The following is a 23,747-nucleotide window of genomic DNA, read 5'->3' on the forward strand; positions in this document are numbered from 1 at the left end:
AATTCTTTCTCAAGAGCTGCCTCTGTTGAATTTAGTTGAAGATTTGTCAGACCTAGGAATATGAGCTCAAATGATAATTTGTTATTGGCACTGATAGTTGAAAAACTTTCTCAGAACATTTTGAATTTGTATGTGTCAGACTGCTGGGTGAGTCAGCACATGCGTCATCAAAAATTACAATTAAAACAGTAACAAAAGGGCATCATTTTACAAAGGTGATACAAAGGTTGAAAAATACAGTGAAAGTTTAAAAATCTGAGAGGAGTTATATTGGCAAGATATGTTCATTAAGCTTGGTTTTAGTTTTAAAAGGTAACTAGACTTTTTAATAGGTTTACTGTCCTTGAAGATAACAGAGTTAAATTGATGATTTTGTCTTGAGTCTTCTAATGTTAACTCAGAAGACTTACTAATAAAAATGTCCAGTAGCAATATAGAGCAGAGGTTGTTCCATAGAATTTCAAACAAAAAATTGATGAGGGGGAGAAAAACCCACATCCATTTGGGAAATTAATTTTAGCCATGCAAGTCTTGCTGGTCTTCTACAGTTACTATAATTGACACTTGAGTAATAGTAATAGGCATAGTAATGACAAATACTGCCTGAATGTTCCTGCATTTTAGCTTATTACTGGTGAGGCGGGGAGGTTTGCCATGTTCAGAAAAAGAAGGAAGACTATCGTAAGTTATGTGGCTAAAGTAGTTAAAGCAATAACCTCAGAATTACAATGTGAAATACTGAATAATGTAGGTAATGTCTGCTAAGTTTCAGCCCAACAGTCTGGACAGTACTACCACCAGATGGCTGGGAGTTTACTGCTCAAAATCAGCTCAAAACTTAGGTGGAATACATAGTTAAACTACTTAATTTATCACGAATGCTTTGAAGGTGAAGAGAATTTTATGTTGATAATTCACATATAGTTTCACAGCTGTTAGCAGATTATCTACAAACCGTATTTTAGTACATACTTGCAAATGTTCCCCTTCTCCAGAAAGTGTAATAGTTATAACAAATCCCTTGTACCTTAAGACTTTAAATTATACATTCATTTTGGTTTCTAGAAAGCTGTGATATCTTAAACATGAAAAAAATCAGTAACTGCATCCAGAGAGTTTCCTGTTGCTCTCCTGAGTTTTTAGATCTTAAATCAGTATTACAGTATCAAAGCAATGAAGGGCAAAGGTGAATGAGGGGACAAATTGTGATCAATGGGTTGTTAGATATGTTGAGAAGTTTTGTTAGTCTTATTAATTATATTTATAACCCTAAGCCATTAAACTGGTGCTATAGTAACAACTGATATATAGCTAAGTAAATTATCTCAGGTTAACATGTATGTGCTGCTAGCAGAAGACTACTTTGGTACCTGCACAGCAGAAGGAAGCTTGATAAAAGCTAACCTCAAGCAGTAAAGATGTAGTTACCAACTAGGAGGTATGTACAGTTGAGAAATTCTTTGCAGTGGATTTAAAGCACTCCAGTCATGTTCATTTAGTAACAGATATTTTAGGTAATCATTTACGTTTGACTGACTTGTCTGTACAGAACTCAAAGCTGAAATGTGTTGTTTCTGGCTAAGAGGCAGGAATGAAGGCAAAAGGTTAATAAAGGAATCTCACCTTCATGTTTTAATACTAAATTCAGTTGTGATTAATAGCTTTATTAATGATCCACAAATCAGAGGTAGTGGTAATGTAAAAATATTTGCCTGTAGCCTAGGTTGTATGGATGAAGCAAGCAATTTGAGTAGGGTTGGAAAGCTTGGTCCACATAGGTGAACAGAAAACAGATTTATGTGAGAGAAATAATAGGAACTAAATAATATTTTTTTTTTCTTGCAGTGCAGCAATGAAACACATTTCCCATTGGAAGCCATTGTCAAAATCTTAGATTTGAAAAAAACAAAACCAAAAAACCCACAATTGGACATTTGTAAAGTTGGCAAGAATGCCAACTGACAGCAGTTAAATATTCAGAATACCTTGAAAATTAATAGGAAACACCATTGTTATGGTTGAAAGTTGCCCTGAGTCATATCTTTTTTCTACTTCTGTCCTCGGGGGGCTTCTGGCACTTCCCTCTGGGGCTTGTTATGGTGCTCTTGGTAGAGATGGGTGGATTGCATACATAATCACAGGTTTAGTCCATCGTGGCAGTTAACTGTACACACCCCCGAAGGAAACTTTTTCTGAAGAATTTTCCAAGCCATTAATGATGTTGTCCCTTGTTATCTGGGAACACGACCTTCAGAGGTTTGAACAGCCTATCTCCCTGAAGTCCCTAGAGATCTATGCTGCATCTGTGAAGTCTTCATTTCAGAATAGTAATTGAAAGGGCAATTTTAACAGATCAGATGTTTTTAATGGCTGAATGCTTTTACTGCCTGCTGGATGTTTCTTCATCTCAGGGCTGTGTCTGAGAACTGAATTTTTGTGCATTACTGTAGTGTCTGGATTAGTTTTACTTTGTGTTGTGTATATGTTGTTAAAAAAAAGGCTACAGGATTACCACCGTGAATCCTGTTCTGCTTGATGAGCTTGTCACGATTTTCATGTGTTGGCACAGGCTGACTGAAGTCAAAACAAGCAGTGGAAAAGTGTCTTGTCTCTGGCTTCCTACTTTTTGGCAAATGGCCAGTCTAAGTAATACTTTTAAGGGAGTAAAGAGATTTGTGTTTCTGTTTCCAGCAGTAAAGCAGTCATTTGAGTGGAGGTATTTACGTCTATGCTGTATGACTAACAAGGTTCATTATGTTACAATACAGTCATTAGTTACATAAAAAATACTCCTGTACCTGTAAATATTAACAAATTGTATGTTAATTATAATTTCTATGATGTAGCGATCTTCTGATCTGCACTACCTTGTCTAAATAACTAATATTTTCATCAGGTGAATGTGATAATTCTATAATAAGCAGTAGGTTACTGCAGTTTTGTGTACATTGCTTGTTCCTTTTTCTACCATTTGGGAAGTCAAATATACCATTTGTGTACTGGTGTTATTCTAAAGTAGTAATCTTAATTATAAATTGTTAATGGTCAGTAGTTAAGCATCAGTATGGATCATGACAGGGCAGAATTGACAGAAATGCTGTATGTTACTATGAAAGACAAAAACCCGAAAGGTTAGAATTATCTCACTGGTATTACATATTGTACAGTGTAGACAATCGTCAATAATAATTAATATTTTCTCCTTCAGGGCAAAGGAATATGAGAGTTTGATGGAAGCAAAAAATGCTGTCTCTGATTCCCCGTTTAAAGCCAAGTAAGCATTTAACTTTATATATTTTAGACAACAATTTCCCCGCCCCCCCCCCCCCCCCCCCGGGTCTGTAGCAGAAGTGCTTCTGAAATTTCCAGTGGAGCAGGTGTCGTAAGGTTCTCACTCAATATGGTATTGCCATCTTGAATTACAGATCACTTTCTCATACAGAAGGTCAGATATTACAAATGCAGTTTTTTCTGAGGGCACTGAATATCTTAAACCATGTAAGATGCAATAGTAAAGAGAACATACGTTCATCCTTTTCTTACCTAGAAACAAGAAGGTTCTAGCTTTGTACTTCAAGACTGGTGGTGAAAATTCAGCACTGGAATTCTGGGACTGAAAATCTTATGTTTGGCCTCCATTTGGTCAGAAACAAAGGTTCATAGGTGAAAGCACAGCTATTTTATTGCACAGATGTCTTAATCTGGCATTGAGCTTTTTGAAGAGTAGACGTTCTTATTTTCTAGGATAACGCACAGATGAAAACAGTTGGATACTGAGATTAAAACAAACCCTGTTATCACTGAAAAATTCCTCCTCCTTATTTTGAAACTGAAAATCGCTCAGCCTTTGCTTTCCAAGTCCATTGAAACTGGTTGGCAAAAGATGCAGAATATTTGGATTTCCAAAAAGCTTTTGATAAGGTCTATCACGAAAAATGAAAAAAACCCACCTATGTAACTGTAGCATAAGTGGAAATCAGTGTAAAAAATTGAAAAGAAATGGAGTATATAAGATCAGTCCTTGCAGAATAGAGAGGTTACTGGTAGAGTTCTGCAGTCCTGTGATGATCAGTGTATTCATAAGTACCTTGGAAAGAGGGCAGGCAGTGTGGTGACATAGTTTGATGGTGATGCAAAGATATTCAGGATAGTAGGGACAAGAGCTGATAACGGTAATTTTGAAGAGAGTGAGTGACTTGGCAGTAAAATGTCAGGCAGGTGAAATCCAGTGTATATTATATTAAGTGCTACACACCTGGAGGGGGAAGGCAGAACTCAATTACATCTTCTCATATAAAGCATGGGCTTTGAACTTAGAGAAGCGATAGGTAGTTCCAAGAAAATACCAGCACAGCACTTTTAGCAGTTAAAGGAAATCCTTTGTTAAAACCATTTAGAAAGGAGCAAAAGCAGAACAAAGAATGTCATTATCTACAAATTCCTGGGTCATCTATATCTTTTGAATACTATGTGCAGTTCTGGTTCTTTGTCTCAGAAATGATATGCTAAAATTGTTAAAGGTTCAGAGAAGGCAGGAAAGGAAAACAGTAATAATATGTGGCATAACTTCTGTGTTAGGAAAAGTAAAGTAGCAGTTCTCATTCTGGAGAAAAATGGGAGGAAGTTTTAATGGGGCTATGTTACAGCAATCTACAAGGTCAAAAATGGCATGGAAAAGATGAGTGTTGCTTGTTTACTGTCTGTCCTGGTAGCAGAATGAGGGGGCACAGAATGAAGGTGGAGCTACCTTCAAAGGAAACCAAAGTCTGGTTCTTAATGCGATGTGCAATTAGGTGTATGGAACTCATTGACAAGCACCATGCAGATGCTGACAGTTCACCTGCATTAGTGCAGTTCTAGGACGCTACATCCAGCCCAAGAGATCCCTAAGGTGAAAGTGGGCAAAGAAACAGATTAGTAAATTTTCTGTATTTTCCCGAGACATCAATTTATAGTTTGGTGTTAAACAGGATAGTGGGCACATGGTATGCCTCTCTTGTAGCTGTGCTCACGAAGTCTGTAGCAGGTCAGTCAAGAGGCTGGAGTCAAAAACCTTCATCCTGAAATTACAACTTTCTGGGTTAGTGATACTTGTCTTCAGACTGAGTTAATAACCTGTACCAGGTCCTGTATGTTTTGTGGGTGCTTTCATCACTCATAGATTGCTGGTACACTTCATTTTTTAGAGGTTACTGTTAGTTAAGATATTCAGCTCCTTGTTGTTAGACTTCCTTGGTTGTATATACAACTAGCCTGTATGCGGTATCTTTTACATGATCTTTTCAATAGTTTGAAAACCTGTTGCTAAATCTTAGTATATATGTTAAATAATAAAAATCCATCACTGAGGTTTAACATAAGAAAACGAAGCATCTCCACCAGGTGGCACACCTGCGTAAACACATTGAGGAAGGAGTTTTGGGTTTGGCTTCATTTCTTAATAATCAGCACTTCAATTTTCAAGATTATTTTTGTGGCAGATTAAGACTAGCTTCTGTGTTTTGTTTTTCTTTACTACCAGAAAATAAAAAATTAGAATCTAGTTGTCAGAAAGTAGAAATGTGTGCATTTGAGTGATTCTGAAAATACTGATAACCTGTACTGCTTTCATTTTAAATTTCTTTCTGACTTCTGATTATCAGTGATGTAATTTGGTCAATTGTGTCTCAATTGCAGTGAAAAAGACACTTGGAACGCTTGGATATTTTTATTATTTTTTTTTAATCTCTTGACTGAATTCAGACTTTACAATTTTTATTTCTCTTAGCAAAATGCTAAGTGTGCTTTCAGGCAGAATCTTCTGTTGCATCTGCTTTCCCATTTTCTTCCTCTGTTGCCTCTGTTAGGGCTGTACCATTTTAGATATGAACTAGTGTGAATGGCCACTGTGTAGCTCGCTTTCCTTAAACATCATCTGGGAGATTTCTTTTGCAGTCTTCATGTAGAAACCTAGTGATCTAGCAGATGCTTACATCTAAATTTTTAAAACATAGTTTCATATATCATAGTTGTTATTTCCAAAATGACACAACTTTTTACCTACCATGAGGGCTCAAATGTTTGCAAGTCTCTTTGAAATCAAGGTAGCAGATGGAAGCTCAAGTCTGAACGGACTTTTTGAGAAGAAAGAGAGGGCTGTCAGTTAATGGAAAGCCCCGTTTATTTCTATTAAGATTTGTTTACTTTACACAATATGTAATACAAAATGGAAGAAGGATAGGAGGGGTAGTTTTACCTCTTTCTGTAAGGAAAAGAATGAAAGGGCAAGGCATTTCATGAGGCAAGAGTTTTAGCCCAGACCGTATCTGCTTCCATGGAGAAACATATTCTTAATAAAGGAGAAACTAATAGGAAAATACCTTTTTAACAAAACTAAGTACAAGATCCTACTTACCCTACTTATCCAAGAACAGTAGGAAGAAGAATCAGCTGAGAGAAGCAAACAGTAGAAGATCTCCACTGAAACACTGTTACGCTGGGAAGCTATGAAAATAGACTCCTGTCTTTTTAGGCAGGACACGGTGTGCTGTGCTGTGTGCTGGTACTGACTGCCACTGTGCCTGGCTGCGTGGGAGCCAGCTCTTGCCAATACGAGGAGTCTTAACAGTTCCCAGGAGATCTGTGAAGTTACTGAGAGAAGTCGTATCACAGAACAAAGGGGTAAAAATTGACAGTGCTGAAGGTGGTGTTTGTATCAAAACAAATGCCAATACTTCTTATTTATCCTAAAGGAAGGACTGAGGTGTTCAGGCTGGAGTAGAAGTATACTAATGAACAGAAAACACTTTTTCATTTTGTGAGCTACGGAATTTAAAAATGAAAATGATTTTTTAAGATTCCATTTAAAATGTGGCACAGTCGGTAGGTTTGTTTATTTGCTTAACAGAAGCAAATGCATTTTAGAATGAAATCATTAAATATAACTTTCTTTAATGCTTCAGTGCTTATGCCACATTTCTTCACTCCTCTCCCCCCCAGTTTGATTGTGTCTTCGCAAACAACTAAAACCATTTATGGAATGCAATTTCTTATCTGATTTTAGTTCTTAGTCATGTTGTCAGTTGTTGCAGAGGAAAGACAGAACCCAGAATTAGTCTTTGGCAGGTAAAAAGCCTTTTTAGATCACCTTTAAGATTAAGCCACCTTAATATTATGAGACCACTGATTTCATGCTGCAGCTGATAGATTGTTTCAGTAGTTCTTACTAGTTTAAGGTTTGCGGATTTATAAAACCTTTTGCACTAAGGAAGCACTGATCCATGTGCTTTCTAAGCTTTACATTGGTAATACACTAATATCAATAAGCAGACAAGGTTTATCCTGCTTTGATAGACACGGTATGTATACCTTTTTCAGTTTGAGTACTGAATCTGATTCCTGAGAGGGGCTGTAAATCCCTCCAAGTACTTCTTTTTTTAGAAGGTGTGTGGAACAGATCTTTTTTGTTAGTATCTTAGAAAAATTGTGTACCTTAATGGAGTGGGGGGATAATTTGAAATACTGCCTTATCTGGTAGGTATTTTTCTCTCTGAACTATTTGATCTGGTGAGAGGAACTTTCAAGGAAAAGGGCTACAGACCTTCTCACCTGGGAGCAGCCAGGCTGTTGCTCCTGGCCTCTCTCCGCTGTGTGTTAACTGGTTAGTCACTGGTGGCACTTGGGTAATCTTATAAATGGTGGTGGACTCTTGATGGTTTTGTAGTGTTAATTCATACTCTCTGGGAACTGATCTGAATGTAATTATTTAGTGTCCAGTCTGTTAAGTTAGCCTGTCAATAGGTGTGTTGGTGATGGCTCTTTCTGTTTGCAGTGTTCTCGGATGTTCATTACAGCACATTTTTAGAAGGGAAGGAAAATGTTTACATAAAGTTCGTGTTATTTATGTCTATCTTCAGTTCAAAGCCCGTATAGTTCAGTGTTGCAGCAATCTACAGGTAGCAAAGCGTTATTTGTCATTCTTTAATACAACATGAAAACCAAGGTAATGAAAGATTGCCATATGCCTAAAGGGAGTTCGGAGGATTGCAGGGCGGAGAATTTAACCCCCTAATGTAGTACTTTAGCTAGTCTCTCTCCTCATGCAAGAAGGAGTTGTTTTCTTTGATTGATTGTTTGTTGTTGTTGTTGTTTATTACCCTCTTTTTAAACTATGTAAATGCACACTTCAGATAGTATGGAAATGGGAACCACTATTATCCTGAAAAAAAGTCTGCAGCACAAAAAGAGGAGAGTTAGGAACGGAAAAATTATTTCCTCTAAGAGTCTGCTGGAGAAGAGATGAAAATATGGTGTGCAGTTTGTTCTTGCAGAGGCCTAAACCTAAATGCCTTTAACAACACAGTTTGTTCTTGTTTTCATTATGGTATATCAGTGCATTCGCTGATGAATCATATAAACTTACCTTGTAGGTTTTCCTGGTGTAGTAGGGCTAGGGTCCTGTTGGGGTAGTTATAAGATATTCTATCAAAATACTGGTTGATGGGAAGAAGAATATCAGATAACTTCTGAAGCTGGAAGTATTTGTGCAAAAGTTATTTTCCAAACAGCTGTGTGAACTATAGAAGAGCCAAAGCGTAAATAAAACAAAATTCAACTAAACTTTAAAAAAAGGTAAATACTTGCTTTATGATTGGGTGGGTGATAGATTTAATCTTCAGAGAATTGCTAGAGCATTCTTACAGGAATTCAAATAAATAATTTCAGAAAATAATCTTTATAGAAATTTTTCATAATTTTTCAGATGGTTTCCATTTCAAAAACCGAAGGAGGTGTGTGAAGCTGCAGATTTAGATGTTTAATGTCTAGCAGTGTTTGGGACTGTGTCAAGATGTAGACTGGTGTTTTCCAGTGTGTACCTAGAGCAATCGGAGTACGCCACGTGTGCCACTATGTATATTAATTTTACTGCGAGGGGTCAAACTGCAGGCGGTACAGAACAGTGCAGGGACTGTGTGTTGCTTTTCAGGGGATACAGCGTAACTCCACTTCGGGCTGGGCAGGAACACCACAGGCTTTCTCAGTTCTCTCCAGGCACAGGCTGCACTGGGAAGAATTGGGGCTGTGTGTCCAGCTGGCACCCGGCCGCCCTCGGCAGGAGAATGCAGGAGAGGTAACCTCTCCTTCCACACAAGAACTGCTCAGAATCCAGCGCTCTGCCCAGCTGTACTAATCCTTCCTTGCATGCATTCAGAGTACAGCCAAGAAATCACGGATTTAAATGTGGAAGTGCTGAAATAAATTGATGTTGCTATTTCAAGACTTTTTTTTTTCTAGAGATAAAATGTAGCCTATAAATATTAACAGATCTTTTTCCTTTAGCCTATAAACTATTTTAAACCTGCTAAAAATATTTAGCCCATGCTAAAAATAAACCCTTAATTCACACAGTTATTTGTTTTAATTTTGTTTCCATATTTGCCATATAAACCTTTAATATGAATATCCCCATTTTCCCAATTGCAGTGCAAAAAGATCAGATAATGTATTTGTGTTTGCTGAAGGTGCCATTTATTAAGGTTTATGTTATAGTAACATTCCAAGACCAATCAGCGCCTTATGTAATTTCTGGTATTTTTTCTGCATTCTGAATTACGTTTGTGGGCAATGCTAAAGTCTTAATTAGTGAGATGTAAATAACTTCAGATAAAAAGACATTAACTTTAACTTTCCCTTTTATTTAGCCCAGTAAATTTTCATTTATTTATCATTCCCTCTATGGCATAGTAAGCATTGGAGGAATGCAGATTCAGAGACAGAAGATTAAACAATGGTCTTGAATTGTTTGGATTTGCACTCAACAGTATTTCCACGTAGTCACTGGATCAGTTGTTATTAACCATGCTTTATTAATCTACATAATATAGATAATTTGCATACAAAGAGTGTACAAGGAGTACAGTATGTACAAAGAGTTCTCTCTTTCCAAATCTGTTCATAGCAATGATAAATTCTATATTCAAGCACAAGTCATCTTGCATAGATTTCTAGTCCTTTGAAACGGTCCTAAAATTATTCTTATTTCTTGACACTGCCAAGAAGTCAGTATAAAGGATATTAAATTAAAATAAATTCTCCAGGGTTCACTGTGTGGGAGAAGGGAGTTTTTATTTCCTTCTCTTCCCCATGTGATCACATAGCATACATTACGCTTTTTTTTGGCAGAAAACCAACAACATACAGTAGGGTATGAGGATGTAATAGGTAATTTTTTTAATGTGGGAGAACTGAAAATTTATTCTTTGTGTGCCTTACGGTATGATGCTGAACACACACTTAGAAAGTTTGAATTTTGGTAAACGTGTCCAGAAAGACTTTTAGAAAAAAAGGAAAGTTGGAAGTCTTTCCATGTTAACATGTTGTACAACTTGTTTTTGGCTTTTTTCTTGAACTGAGGACAGAGACTGGATGTGATGCATAACTTACATAGCATCTTTATAGGCTGAAAAGAAAGGGGATTTGTCCACAAAAGTAACAATGTAATATGATTATTTTCTGTTTGAGTCTTTGTGAGGTAGTGTTTTAATAAACCTTACACGTTTTGTATGCTGATGCCTGATATAGATTAGGAGCGTCCCTTTCTTTGGCCTCTGTGGTTAATCCTGGTTGAATTCCATTCCTCTGATGTTAAATGAAGCAAATGGAAACCCGTCTTGCTGTCTTCTGTTAGATGAAGTTACAATATTGTGTGGTGGGTTTTTTTTCAGTGCTTTATATATGCTTCAATCATGGAATTTGGGTAGATGTTTCAAAGAGAGGTCTTTTTTGCTTAAGGTGCTAGGATATTGCCGAGCATCTGTTCTACATCCTGTTCTGTGAGAATACCTGAAATACTGTGCTTCTGGATCATCTTTCTGGACTGCAGCAATTCAGCTTTTCATTGGTGCTGATCCACTCCTTATGCTCAGCAGTTAATGGTCATCTGATTTACTGTCCAAGTCCTGCAGTTACTTGTGTTTTGGCTTAATTTTCTTTCCCAATTTAGCTCATGGCTTACTGAGACAGAGGTTTCCTCCAACCTCATTTTCCACAGAGGAAATAACAGTGCGGAAAATCTCATCGGGACATAATCTCCCTTTATTTTTCTTGTCATAGAAAAATCCTGGTTGAATGTTAGTGGATTCAGCTGGCCAGACAATAAGAAGTCCAAAACTCCAAATTATGCAAATTGTTTTTATTTATACTTTAAAAGCATATACGTATTTTTGAGAGTGTCTTGAAAGCTTTTAACAAAGCTCTTAATTTTTTCATAGAGAAGATTCAGAGTACCTGTTTCCTATCGATTAACTGGAAACTGTCTATTCTTGCCCTAAATTAATATTCTGATTCTTTTTTTTAATTTTATTTTTGATACATGTGAATATTGTGGTACATTCCCTGGCCATTCTGTCTCCTTTCTCTCCTCTCAGTGACCAGTTAATGTAATTTTCTCCTTGCCATTACTCTGTGGTCACGTTGTGAATGCTTTCTGGGCCTTTTGTACTGACCTCCCATTTTATGATAAGCATTTATACTCTTCCCCTCTCTTTTCCTTCCGATAGAGCTGTGTTTGCTCCTAGTCACAACAGTGTTTCTCCCACTCATCCTGCTCATTTACCAGCTTTGTCCCACTTTCAGTACAGGTTGCTTGATAGCCAGTCATTAAGAGCATGCAGTAGCAGATGCTACGGCAGTGATTGACAAACACATGGCAAGTACTGAACGATAACTTCCTCCCTGCTTCTCTCGGTCTCCAGTTAAGGGACTCTTTAACATTGGTACCATCTGCCTTAATGTGTCTGCAGATGCAGGAGTCTACATCTGAGCTAGTTAGTGACTTCACATTCACAGCAAAGAAGGATAAACTCTAAGTGTGTTTTGACTGCTTTATTTTAGACCTTCGGGTGAGATGAATAGTACCTTGGAACTGCATATTCCTCCTCACTACCTAGCAGGAGAGCGTGGCTGAATAGCCCAGATGCAGATGCGTAAAACTGAAATGAATCCTAACCCACATGTGTCTTCATCTCTCGCACCTCTACATTTTGGCTTCATTACTGACCCTCATTAATAAAATGCCCTTTTCTGAGGTGGTCTGCAAAACCACTACTTTTCACTTATTCAGTAACCCTAAGGAGCCATTTCTTTTATGATCCCTGTAAGAAATAAGCCAAGTGGCCTTCCCTTATTCATCTCAAGAGCAAACTACTCGGCTAAGTGGGCAGAAAGGATTGTATGGTGGTAGAAAAGTAGGATGAAACCATGTTGAAAATGAAGATGGCAAAAACTAGCAGGATAAACTGGAGGGAGAATAGGGAAATTACTGAACAGCAACAGAAATAAACATGTAGCTGATGAATAAACACCTTTATGGCTGTACTGTTCACACTATGGACTTGGCAGTCATGGATTAATGGTTGAACTTGATCTCAAAGGTCTTTTCCAACTGAAACCAAATGATTCTGTGATTCTGTCTTTCTATTTCTGTGTCTTTTCCCTGAAAAAGCAAGTAGTGAAATGTCATAGACATTCTCAAGCTATCTCCTTGCTGTATTGCATATTTTACATGCGGTTCCATATAGATGGTAATAATACTTTTACACAGATTTTCTTGATTGCTTTATTGAAATTCAGTAAGCAGTTTCATTACAAAGATGAAAGTTTACATGATAGGTTCTTGCTTTAACTGTTCTTTGTTTTCTGTTTAATGTTGAAGGTTACAGCGATTAGCAAAAGACCTTTCAAAGCACCTCCAAATGCAGGATAGCTGTTTATTGGGGAACAACAAGGTTTCTGCTTTGGACAGAACTTTAGGAGAGATCTCTCGTATTCTGGAAAAAGAGGTATTGTGATTGCTACTGTGTAACTTATGATTAACCTATAAACTGTGTTGCCCTCAAATGTCATCAGTTTGGATTTGGGAATGTTTTAAACATGGGTTGATGAATGCATGACCACTGTGTAACAAGTGATGTCTGCTATGACACTTCTCTGTGGTGGTTGCAGCAGTGGATGCTTGTAATTAGACATCAAAGTTTATATAGATAGTTTTGCAGAAGTGCTGAAAATCCGCTTGACTGATGCTAGATCATCTGGATAATGACAAACTGTACTTTTGCTTTATTTTCATTAAGATTGTTTTTAACCTGGGCCATTTCAGTCATCTAGTTTATAGTGCATACCCATGAACAGCTTTTTACAAGGGGCCAAAACAGCTAGCAGACAACAGAGGAAAGAACTGGAGCCAGCTTTGCTATCACAGTCACCATGTTGTGGTGTTATGGCTGAGTTTTGAAGGAGCACAAATCTGTTCAGTTTTCCCAGGATACAACAAAGCCAGTGTGTCTTTGATGGAGAATGAACGTATGATGTCTATAATACATATGGGATATTTCTGTGTTTCAGATTTTTTTAAAGTGCTATGTTTATAGAACATTGTTCCGGTGTGTGGTAAATGTTGGATTTTTTTAATTGATAGCATAGTATTTGCATCTTTTTTTTACTGATTCATCATGGTCAGTCTGCTGCCACAGTGCTTTGTGTCTTGTAATGCGTTTTTTTGCTCCATTAGGACCACGGTATTTGAGTTTTCAGCTGGAACATTGTGTTCTGTTCTCTCTAACCATTAGAAAATAGTTCTCTTTCATATCTGTGATCAAGAAATCAAGAAGAATAGTTCTGGGAGAAACCAAATGAATGGAATCTGAGGAGGGCGTTGCATCGTTGTGGTTCAGGATTGGAATCTGTAAAGATGAGAGCTCTGATGCTTTTCACAGCTTAGTCAATGGGGAACACAATTGCTAATAGTGTATGTTTTTAAATACTGAACGCTGCCTGGGATGCAGAGGGTTCTGACATGTATTCTATTAGTTACTTTGAGCTGCTGATCAAGTTTAGTAGTGTTTTTGAAAGAGCTGTGAAGTTTTCAAATTTTGCAGCGTGTGTTAATTATTACAAAATTAACTTGTTACTTATTTCAAAGTACTGAAATCATGTTGTTGCATATGAAGACTATAAAAAGATGTATCTATTTTGAAAATTATCTACATAATTACTGAAAACTGTTTTTGGAAAGTGGTGTTGTATCCAGCCTCTCATCAATAGATGTTTTCTGAGATTTTTTTAAATGAGATGTGAATTGCAGCTAAATGTTACCCTTTAATTGTTCACAACATTTTACTGGTTGTTGAGTCTGCAGTGGGGAATTAAAAGATAAATTTGTTACTATTAATAGACCTGCATTATTTTGTTGTTGGTTTTGGTTTTTACCTCCAAAACATTATCACTGGAGAAGTATTACTATATACAAATGTCCTAATCAATAAGGTCAAAAAAGATTGATTTCAATAGCTGTCACTGTGTTTACGGCACAGATCATATATAGTCATTTATAGAAGTGGATAGTAATTCTCTTGTTAACTTGCAAGTCAAGAAATCAGCAGACACATCTTACATGTCAATGGGTAGTGAAAAGAATCTTGATGGTGTCAGTCATCGACTGAGAGGAGGAGACTGACACTGTTAATTGAATTTCCCTGGAGAGCATAAAAATATACCATAATGTAGAAGGAGGAATGAGGGAGTGGGAACCACACAAGCTGTCAGCCTGTGTGAGCTGATAACATTGATTTACCCTTGCTAATGGCCTGGGTTGAATAAAGAATTGCCCTGAGGGAGGACAGAGTTCACTACAATAGATCCTTGCCACTTACTAGAAATTCTTCAGGCTCAGAAGTCGTCATGCAAAAGTATTCTAAAATAAAATTGATCCAACCCCCCCTCTTTTCAGTCATACTGTGAAACATTGCATTTTTCTTTCATTAATAGTTTACACTGACAGGAAAATGTATTTATACAGTCTCACCAGGGAAGTATTTGTTTTACAAACCATGAAATAAAATGCTGAGCTGCTGTTGTAATTGTAAATAAGAAAAATAAATACCATTAAATTTCTCAAGGAAGGGTTATGCAGCTCATAAGAAATTCCATGACTGTGCTAAAAAAGCATTGAAGAGTGGGGGTTTATAATATTTATGCAAACGTGAATCACAAAAAAGCCATATACAGAAAACTGGCAGCCATGTCTCACTGGGTTTTGTCTTCAGGTAGAATTGAATCAGACTAACAGTTCATTTTTGGACTTATCTTCATCTGTTGTGTTTCGTAGTAATAAGTAAGGCTTTTTCTCACTTCTGAGCTTCTTTTATAATGTGAGAACATTCTATGATGAGGCATGCCTGCATGATTGTTGTGGTCAGACATGCTTTTGCTTTGCATCCCTTCCTGGTCAGCTGGACGTAACCAGGTTCTGCACTTGGAGCCATGTGATTTCACCAATATAGCAAGAGTTTGTTTAATGTAAAGTAAAAGGTTTTTATATCGGTGTATCCTCTAGATACTAAAGTTGAGAAATCTGTCTCTTGGGCAAAGATGCATCTTAGGCACACTATTTTTTGAATTCCTGCCTATTGTAGCACCATACCTGCTTCTCATTAACACAGAATTCATAGGCTGTTGCCAGTTCCCCATGCAACACAGCAAGATCTGCAACTTTCACTTTGAATCCAATGCAAGATTTGAGTGCTAATAAATGAAAGAGTTATTGCTTTGCTTCACACGGTTGTTAGATCTCCAGATACATCTTGGTATGTCCACATTGGCTTACTTGAATGAAGCCCTACAACCACTAGAAGTATTGTGCCCTATGCCAGGGAAGTATTTGCAAGTAAGCAAGTTGAAGTACGGGCTTTGAAGCTCTGACATGGAGTATGGCCATTAATTGCCTAAAACCTGTGGTTCACACGTGCATTAATTAAACAGAGAAGGTCCTATAAAGTCATAAACCATCGTGTTGTTCCAGTTTCAAATAGATTTGTACCCCTTACGTCATATGTCCTTGCATATGTTGCTAGCAACATCCGGCAGGAGGCACAAACCCCAGTGGTATTGTCGGGATGTATGTACAGCATGTGCTGCTAGGGTGCTGGTTTGGGTGTGTGCTAGGCTATTGGAAGGCAGTCCTTGGGTTTTGTGCATAGTCTCTCATCCTTTCTGGCAGAAATCCTGGGAGGGAGTTGTATTTGCCTTCACCTGTACTTTGTTTAAAAGTATATTAAAAAAACAGACACGCACACAGAGACATAACAGCAAAATGTATTTAAACGTTACCAGAAAACCCTGGCCTGATGTTGGCAGATTGTTGTATGGGACTCTTGAAGCTCTTAATAAGATCTGATAACACTCAGTTTGAGATCTCCTATGAATGGGCCTTTGATGCTAAAAGAAAAACTCCTGTACCCTCTTAAAGAAGGCAGAGCTGATGTTTGAAACTGCAGGACTAAAGAAGGTTTCTGCCACAGTTATTTTGGTTTTATACCTGTTCATTCCTTGATGGTCTGCTTTTACACATCCATTACCAAGGGCAGCAGTGTGTTTCAGCTGTGTATGGAATCCCAGATTAGCTGCTCAGGTTTGACTTGAGCACTCATACAGAAATGTTCTGTCAGAGGGAACACTTCAGAAACCAATATATTTAAAGCTCTGTATCCTATTACTGTGACTACATGTACAGTTTTAAGTTGCTTATGCTTTCCCTCATTGTATAGAATTTCTCATTATGCGTTTCTTTCCCTTGATGTTTAGAAGCAAGATTGACTGATTAAAAAACCAAAACTGTTTTCTGCTGCATAGACTTTATACTGACTGAAGCGCCCATATTTCTAAGGCTGTGAACCTGACCTGGGTCAGAGGTTACTGCCTCTCAGATGGTCACCCTTAGAATTGCTGACACATCACTTCCCTAAAGTTCTTCCTAAAATTTGGGGTTTAGAGGGTTTTTGAGGGCCAGGTTTTAAAAGTCCTGCTTTTAAATGTTTTTATATTCTAGGTGATTTTGGTAGGTCCGGGCTAGGCAGAGATGTCAGACACCATTATTCAGAGGAACGTGGCAGGATGCTGCCTTCAGTAAGGGCAGTGATGAGCAGCTGAGGGTAGTAGCCTTTTCACCTGGCTCAGCTGTGGCTAAAACACTGCAGTTAAATCATTTTAGTTAGATTTGTACAATGCTCACATGTGACATTTAGACAAGCCCTTAATGTGTCTCCCATCTTGGCTGGGAATATGACACAGAGATGCAGTATGATTGTGAGGGAACCTCGTCGTGGTTTTTGGAATCCAAGTGCAGCAGTTGATCTGCTCAACTGGAATTATTTTTATATGCTGTTTCTCATCCAACCACTACTTTGAAAATTATCTTTATCACAACACAAGTTACAAGATTCCTTTAACTAAGTGGTTTGACGGAAGATCTTAAGAGATGCTTCTGAAGAGAGGGGTACAGCTGCAGGAGGAGGATGGAGGTTTTATAGATGTCCCTGCCTAAGCAGACAGTACAGCTGAAGCTCACATCCATCACAAGGCACAAAGCCCTAACAAACAAGATTTCACTGGTTCTGATGTTCATAAAACTTACTACGATTTTGTACAGTTTTGAGGATAGCTGTGTCCCTACTCTCCTTCAGGTGCTCTCGGTGCTGTGAAAATCCAAGTGAAAAATAGTGTGCCCAAATTAAGTTGTTAAAATGTGGAAGTAAAATGGAACCAGAAGAATAGAAGGGGAGACTTTTAATAAATTGGGCCATGGCGCTTGTAATTACTTAGGAACTCTCTTCATACTATGTATGAAGTCTATGTAGCTGCTTTGCAGTAGGCTACATTTCAAGATACTTATTTTTATTACTAATTCAGAATAGTAGCATTTCAGGGAGAAGAATATACTTTGTTAGAAAAAGTGTGATTTTGTAACTGAAAAAATGTGTGAATCTGAGCTATTAATTGACTGCAGTCTTTTAATACTTCTTTTTAAAAAGGATCTCAATGCTTATGACCTCTAAAACGTACTCTCTCAGTGACCATTAATGGTTTGGTTTGTGCCAGGCAATGTTTTTGGTTTTGTATTTTTTAGATAGATTTTTCAGTGTCCTGCTTCAGCAGTCATGATGTCAGTTATTTACATTTCAGGAAAATGTTTGTCATAGCTTTCAAATACATGGGGACTGTAGACAGACAGTGTTTATCCCATTGTAAAGCCTGTCAGAAATGGCTGGCTTTAACAACATGGTCAGGCCTGGAATTTACATTTTATTCTCTAAACTGTCAGGCCCACTGGGTATGCTGACCATAGCCAGTGTGAAGATTAATAGGCCAGTTTTTGGAAGGCACACTGAACTGCCAGGCTGGCTACTCCAGATTCACAACCACCCACCCCCACCCCCGATACAAACTCTGAATCACCATAAACTGAAAAAAACAAAATTAAAAACTGCTTTAAGAACTAAGGCATGGAACAAAAACAGCGTTACATGGAACACTTGTAAGCTTTTGTACCGTTCATGAGAAATGTCTTCAAAAGTTTCTATGGACATGTGAAATCGTGTGTGTCTATAAGTATGTATATGGCATGTACATACAGACTAAATAGATTTTAGAAGCAAATGCTCCATGCTATAAATACTCAATATGGTTACATATTTAAGTATATTTGAGAATACAGCGGGAATTGCGATTCCCAAACTCTGACGCATTTAATTCTGGTGCTGCAAGTATTTGTGAAGCTGGCTCAAGCACCTAGGTAGCTGCATGTTTCTTCTGTGGCAGAGTAGTGTAGCCATCAAAGAGAGAATTCAAAGAGACTGAATATAATGGCTGGATTTGATTTTTCAAGACCAGAATTCTGGACCAGCTGAAAGGCAATAATGTATCTTTAGGCTTTCCTTAACTTGCTCTTGATTATATTTTAACTGGATAATGCTGCACATAATCATTGTTACATTTAATGAGTATTAGACAAGATACTGTAATTTGATATCAAACTTTTGAAGGAAGTTGAATTCATAAGGCTAAGCAAGTGTGACATAAGTTGGTAGTGTGTTTTATGCTAGATTATGTCACTGGAAAAATCAGACTAGCTTTAAAGCACACAGGCCATAGCGTAAGGTTTGTGATTTATTATTTAATAATTGAAGAAAACTCTCAAGTGTGAATTAGAAGCAGCAAATTTTAAACCTAAATCTTGGCTAAAAAAAATTGGTCCAAGTATAACTTAGTTCTCTTAATCAGCTAGATTCCCTAGAAGCAAGGATGATCAGTATCTCTGAAGAAAGCAGGGGTGTTAGCAGGTGGAGCAGTGATTCAGCAATCTTTTCATAATTAATAATTCTTGTATTTGGAGCATTGAAAGTCAGCTGAGAATAAGACGGTAGCAAAAATTTGTGGTCCTAAAACAAACGGTGGTGATTATTTTTCCACATAACATTATTTTGGTTGGCTTTTATGTAGGAAAAGGGAGGGATGGAGAGAAGATGGCAATAATAGGTGAGTTTGGGAGTTGTGAATGGGATAGATTCCTCATTTCAGTAGCAGAGCACTTCTGTAGCCAAGCTACAGTCACTAGTTCAGGTTGTTAAAGAAAACTACCTCTCTAGAAGAAACCCAGCGTAAAGCTTCATACATTGATTCACTGAAGGCTGAAGAAATCACAGGAGGTGTCAGCTTATCTGTCACCCTCTTACTGTATCAGAAAAAGTATCGTAGGGTATTATATATGAAAGTGAAAATTACTTTTTTAGTGAATTTACTAAGTCATGGCTTAGTAAAAAACATGAATTTACAAAGACTAATGGCTTTATCCATATTACAGCCACGTTGTCTGTATTTTGTGGTCTTAAATATATATACATGCATACACCCAGAGGCACCTTACATGTGCGTTATTTAAAACAACCAATTATTGTATATAGGCTCACAACTGATCCATCTCTCAGTCTGACTGAAGCTTTAAAAAGTTATATTAACATTTATGTTTAAGCATTATTATAGTAGTGAAAAGCTTGGTCAAGATGCAGAAGTTTTATAGGCGTGTTCACGATTGAGAGGTGTTTGTATTTTCCTTGACAAGGTGATTTCTGCGATGCAGCCCACTTCTGTTTTCTTGTTTACTCAGCATCTCCCTTTTCTCCACTAGAGGACACTACTTGCAGAAGCAACAGCATGTCCTTTTAATCCTTAGAAGTTATAAAGCTATTTAGAAGTCACATATTCTTTTTGGAAGAAAAATGCTTGCATAAGATTTTAATTTAATTAATACTGGCATGACCTCTAAGGCCAAAGGTGTTATCTGCTAAATTAATTCGCATGTTAATTCTCAAAGTCCTGTGTTTAGTTCTGGCAGTGTTCAAAACAGGCTTTAAAATATTGTTGATCTGTGTGTTGGTCCCAGTTTTGTTCAGTTTGAGTACTCCTGTTGGAGCATGCCTTCATCTTTCTGACACCGGGGTCAGCCAATTCCGTGGCACTTCACATGCTTTGAAATTGCACAGCTTTTTTCCCTGCTGAGCCTGCTTATAACAGCATGTCTCCTGCTTTTGGCACGGTAGTGTATTTACATAGGTAATCAGTATATATCCTGTCAAGACTTAAATGTGCAGTCATACAGGGTGTTCCATAGGAAAAAATAGAAATACACACATGCACAGTATTCCATTTTAAAAAAAAAAAAAAAAAGTAGCTACATGCCTACAGTTCAATAGGTGTATTTATGAGTCAGTGTTGTTTGTGCTGTGTACGTTTTATACTAATCTGTAGTGCAGATGGAGGTGGCCAGTCGCTAGTGCTTGAGCAGCAGTTCAGCTAGGCTGCGTTGGCAGCGGTGTGGCAGGACCAGCAGCAGGGCTAACCCCTGGCAGCAGCTGGCACAGCAGATTCATGGCTGTGGTTGAAAACAAGCCGGCAAAGGCCCCCGAGTGCCACATCAGTCCTGCACCCTTTCCACCTCCACCCTTGCTACGGTGCAGTGGGACCCTGCGGAGCCATTGGTACTGTCATGTTGTAACCTACTGCCTTTGCCTTATGTATGTGATATGTGTCTTTTGGCTCTTAGCCATGTGAAGATTTTGATACATAGTGCGCTGGTTTACACCCAAAAGCCACCTTCTATATTGGGCAGAGGGCATTTCATGGCCAAAGTGTTAAAAAAATAAAACTCTGACATACTGCCCTAACTCTGCTTTCATCTTTGTTCTTTATGGAAGTAATTGCTTCTCTTACTTTTTTGTAGATAATCAGAAGTTAAAACTATAAGGTTCACTTTAGCTAAACATATGTTGTATTTCCATTAATTTTTCGACTTTGTATACTCCTGCAGCAGCCAGGTCGAGAGCTATAGTGATGTCATGTGACAAGAGGTCATTAATCCAATGTAAAGCTGAATTCTAAAAGTTTAAAAATTATTTAAAGTAAAAATGCAAACTTTATGAAGTGTATGGAATTGCAGAACTTAACAGTAAGTCTGTTTTGCCAGCTAAGACTAGAATTCAGGCCCTTTGACCTCTGTATTTTACCACCAAAAATCTAATAGTTTTGCTAACACAGAAGGTAACATATAGAATTCTGTATTCATGCTTCCTTTATTGCAGATGTTGATTGAGCCTTTAGCTATTCTTAGGAAAGCGTAGAAGCTGAGTTCAGAGCATAAACTCTGGAACTGATAAAGCAAGTACAATTGATGGAAAATCTGAGAAGTAAGTAACCCTCCTCAAAATGAGGTCAGTGTTTTAAACCGTTTAATTGGGAGATCACGGATTTTTAACGTATACGTGTTCAGCGCTGAGTGCCAGTGGCACACAGTGCCACTAAAACTTGGTTTGAAGCAGGTTCAGCAGTGTTCAAAGCCTGGAGTATGGGATATTGTCTTGTATTTGCCATCTGAATTGCATATGGTCCAAACTGCTACTGGTAGTAGAAGCATGACCTGATCTATCAGTGGCAGCAGCAGATTTGATGGTAGCAGCACTGTGGCTGTGAGTTCAAAGAGCAGGCTCTGGCCAAACACGGGAGGAGCTCGTGGGACAGCATTTCCTACCCAAACAGCCTTTCCCCAGCACTGCCAGGAGGAAGTTAGTAGCTCAGATGTGTGTTGCAGGTTGGATGAGGCAGCTTTATGTCATCAGTAATTTGTTTGCCCAGAATTTCTATAATCTGAGAATTAGCCTTTTTCTCAAGATGAATATGTAAATAGGAACTTGTTACTGTAGGTCAGCCACAGAGTATTTTTTAACTTGTTTGCTGGAAAAGGTATTAAAGGGCAAGTTCATTTCACAGATAAGGTCTGCAGCGTATTTATTCCAAGATTATTTGGAAATTAATTTACTGTGCATAATGAGTGTAGCTGAAGACTGCTGTGTTGATTTCTGGTTCTGTGGGATGCAGCTAAATAGTAACTTGCAGTGTGCTTATTCTGTACTCTTTTGTGGCTTTTTGCTGTCATATCAGGCTGTTTTTTCCTTCTACATCAGTTTAGAACTAATACATCATATCAGAATGGATATAATGGATATATATACATTCCAAGGTGTACAGAGTTTCTTCACTAAGCATTTACAAGATAAGAAATATGTTTTAATATCATTAAAGTACAGGCACTGATTTCTCAGTGATGAGAAAATGCCCTATGCAGTCGCTTTTCTGCTGATGGGCAGGTGCCAGTTTAGAGGTCATGACAACATAATGATTATTACAGTTTCTAAAGAAATGGAAGTTTTTATTTCATTTAGTCTGTTGGTATATCTGTACATATATTTTCTTGAAAGGATTTTAAAAATTCTACATCTAATTTGAGACCATCACTTCTGACTTGAGAACACATCACCTAGAGGTCTTTGTTGTCTGTTCTCATGTTTGCAGTACTTGACAAAACCCACGTTATTAATCTGCCCTGCAGTCCTTTGTTGCTGTCCTGTAGATGGGGTAATGGGCAAACAGTCCAAGAGGTTACAAGAGAGTACCCAAGGCAATCAGTGTGAAAGCTATGTTTAGAATTCAAGTGCTCTTGAGTGCACTACAGGGCTTTAAACAACCATCACTCCCTCTGTCTTCCTCCACATAATTTTATTATCTTTAGTTTTGCTTGATTGCACTTGTTTTCGTAGTTTAAGTTCAGCAGAAATCAGGTCTGCTTTCTGGTGGTTGAAGGGTTTCAATAGCAAAATGTCAGCCATAAAGGATTTAAGATTCAGCGTTGCAAGAGATCTGTAAGTTTCCTACTCACTGGACAAGTTCTTGTCCAATAAACTGCTGACAGAGAACAGGACAAGATCACATAACTGTGCTTTTTATATACTTGTTTGGAACTTCTGTTTATGAGATTATTCAGAAAAAGTCGGATTGACCCTAACTAATGGAGCCATCTACGGAGATCTGGGAGTGGTTGTTCCTGGTATTAGAGACTTAAACCTTTATCCTTGCTTTCCTCCTTTAATTGATGCACTTACTAGATGCCCTGTTATTTATAAATGGACCAAACATTTATTTTTAATAAGCACGAGTGCTGCAGTGCTTAGTGCTGTCTTTCATGATACTATAAGGACAGTTCTTATTTTACCAGACAATATTGGCTGTTTCCCATTATGCTATTTAGCACGAGTGAAAGCATCTAAACACATAACATGGAATTAATTAGTTTACCTGTCTTTTCTGTAGGGCTTTCACTCTCTCTTGGAACTTCACAAACAAGACTGTGAGGGTCCTGTCTTTATCAACAGAAGTGTTAATAGAGTGCCTCTGTGTGATTTTACTATTGAACTGAAAAGACACTGCAGAACTTGGAAGGAGAGCGTGTAAATAAGGTTCATCTGATTCAGTGAGATATATAGTGATTCAGTAAGGAGCCCTAGCCAGTATGGTTTTACCTTACATGCTTGGCAGAACTTTGGAAACAG

The 23,747-nt window shown here is 37.8% G+C and overlaps 1 protein-coding gene across 6 annotated transcripts in view; it reads left to right on the forward strand.

Moving 5' to 3' along the window:
* The window catches only part of SCAPER (S-phase cyclin A associated protein in the ER), a 168,168-nt gene that overhangs the window by 80,346 nt on the left and 64,075 nt on the right, over positions 1–23,747 (forward strand). For all 6 annotated transcript variants that reach the window (XM_080396856.1, XM_080396858.1, XM_080396857.1 and 3 more), the window contains 2 exons: positions 3,209–3,274; positions 12,692–12,818. In XM_080396856.1, the coding sequence (XP_080252982.1) occupies positions 3,209–3,274; positions 12,692–12,818 (193 nt within the window). The remainder of the gene's footprint in view (positions 1–3,208; positions 3,275–12,691; positions 12,819–23,747) is intronic.

Source organism: Falco punctatus (assembly GCF_963210335.1).
Source record: "Falco punctatus genome assembly, chromosome: 7".
In the NCBI taxonomy this organism is placed as follows: Eukaryota; Metazoa; Chordata; class Aves; order Falconiformes; family Falconidae; genus Falco; species Falco punctatus.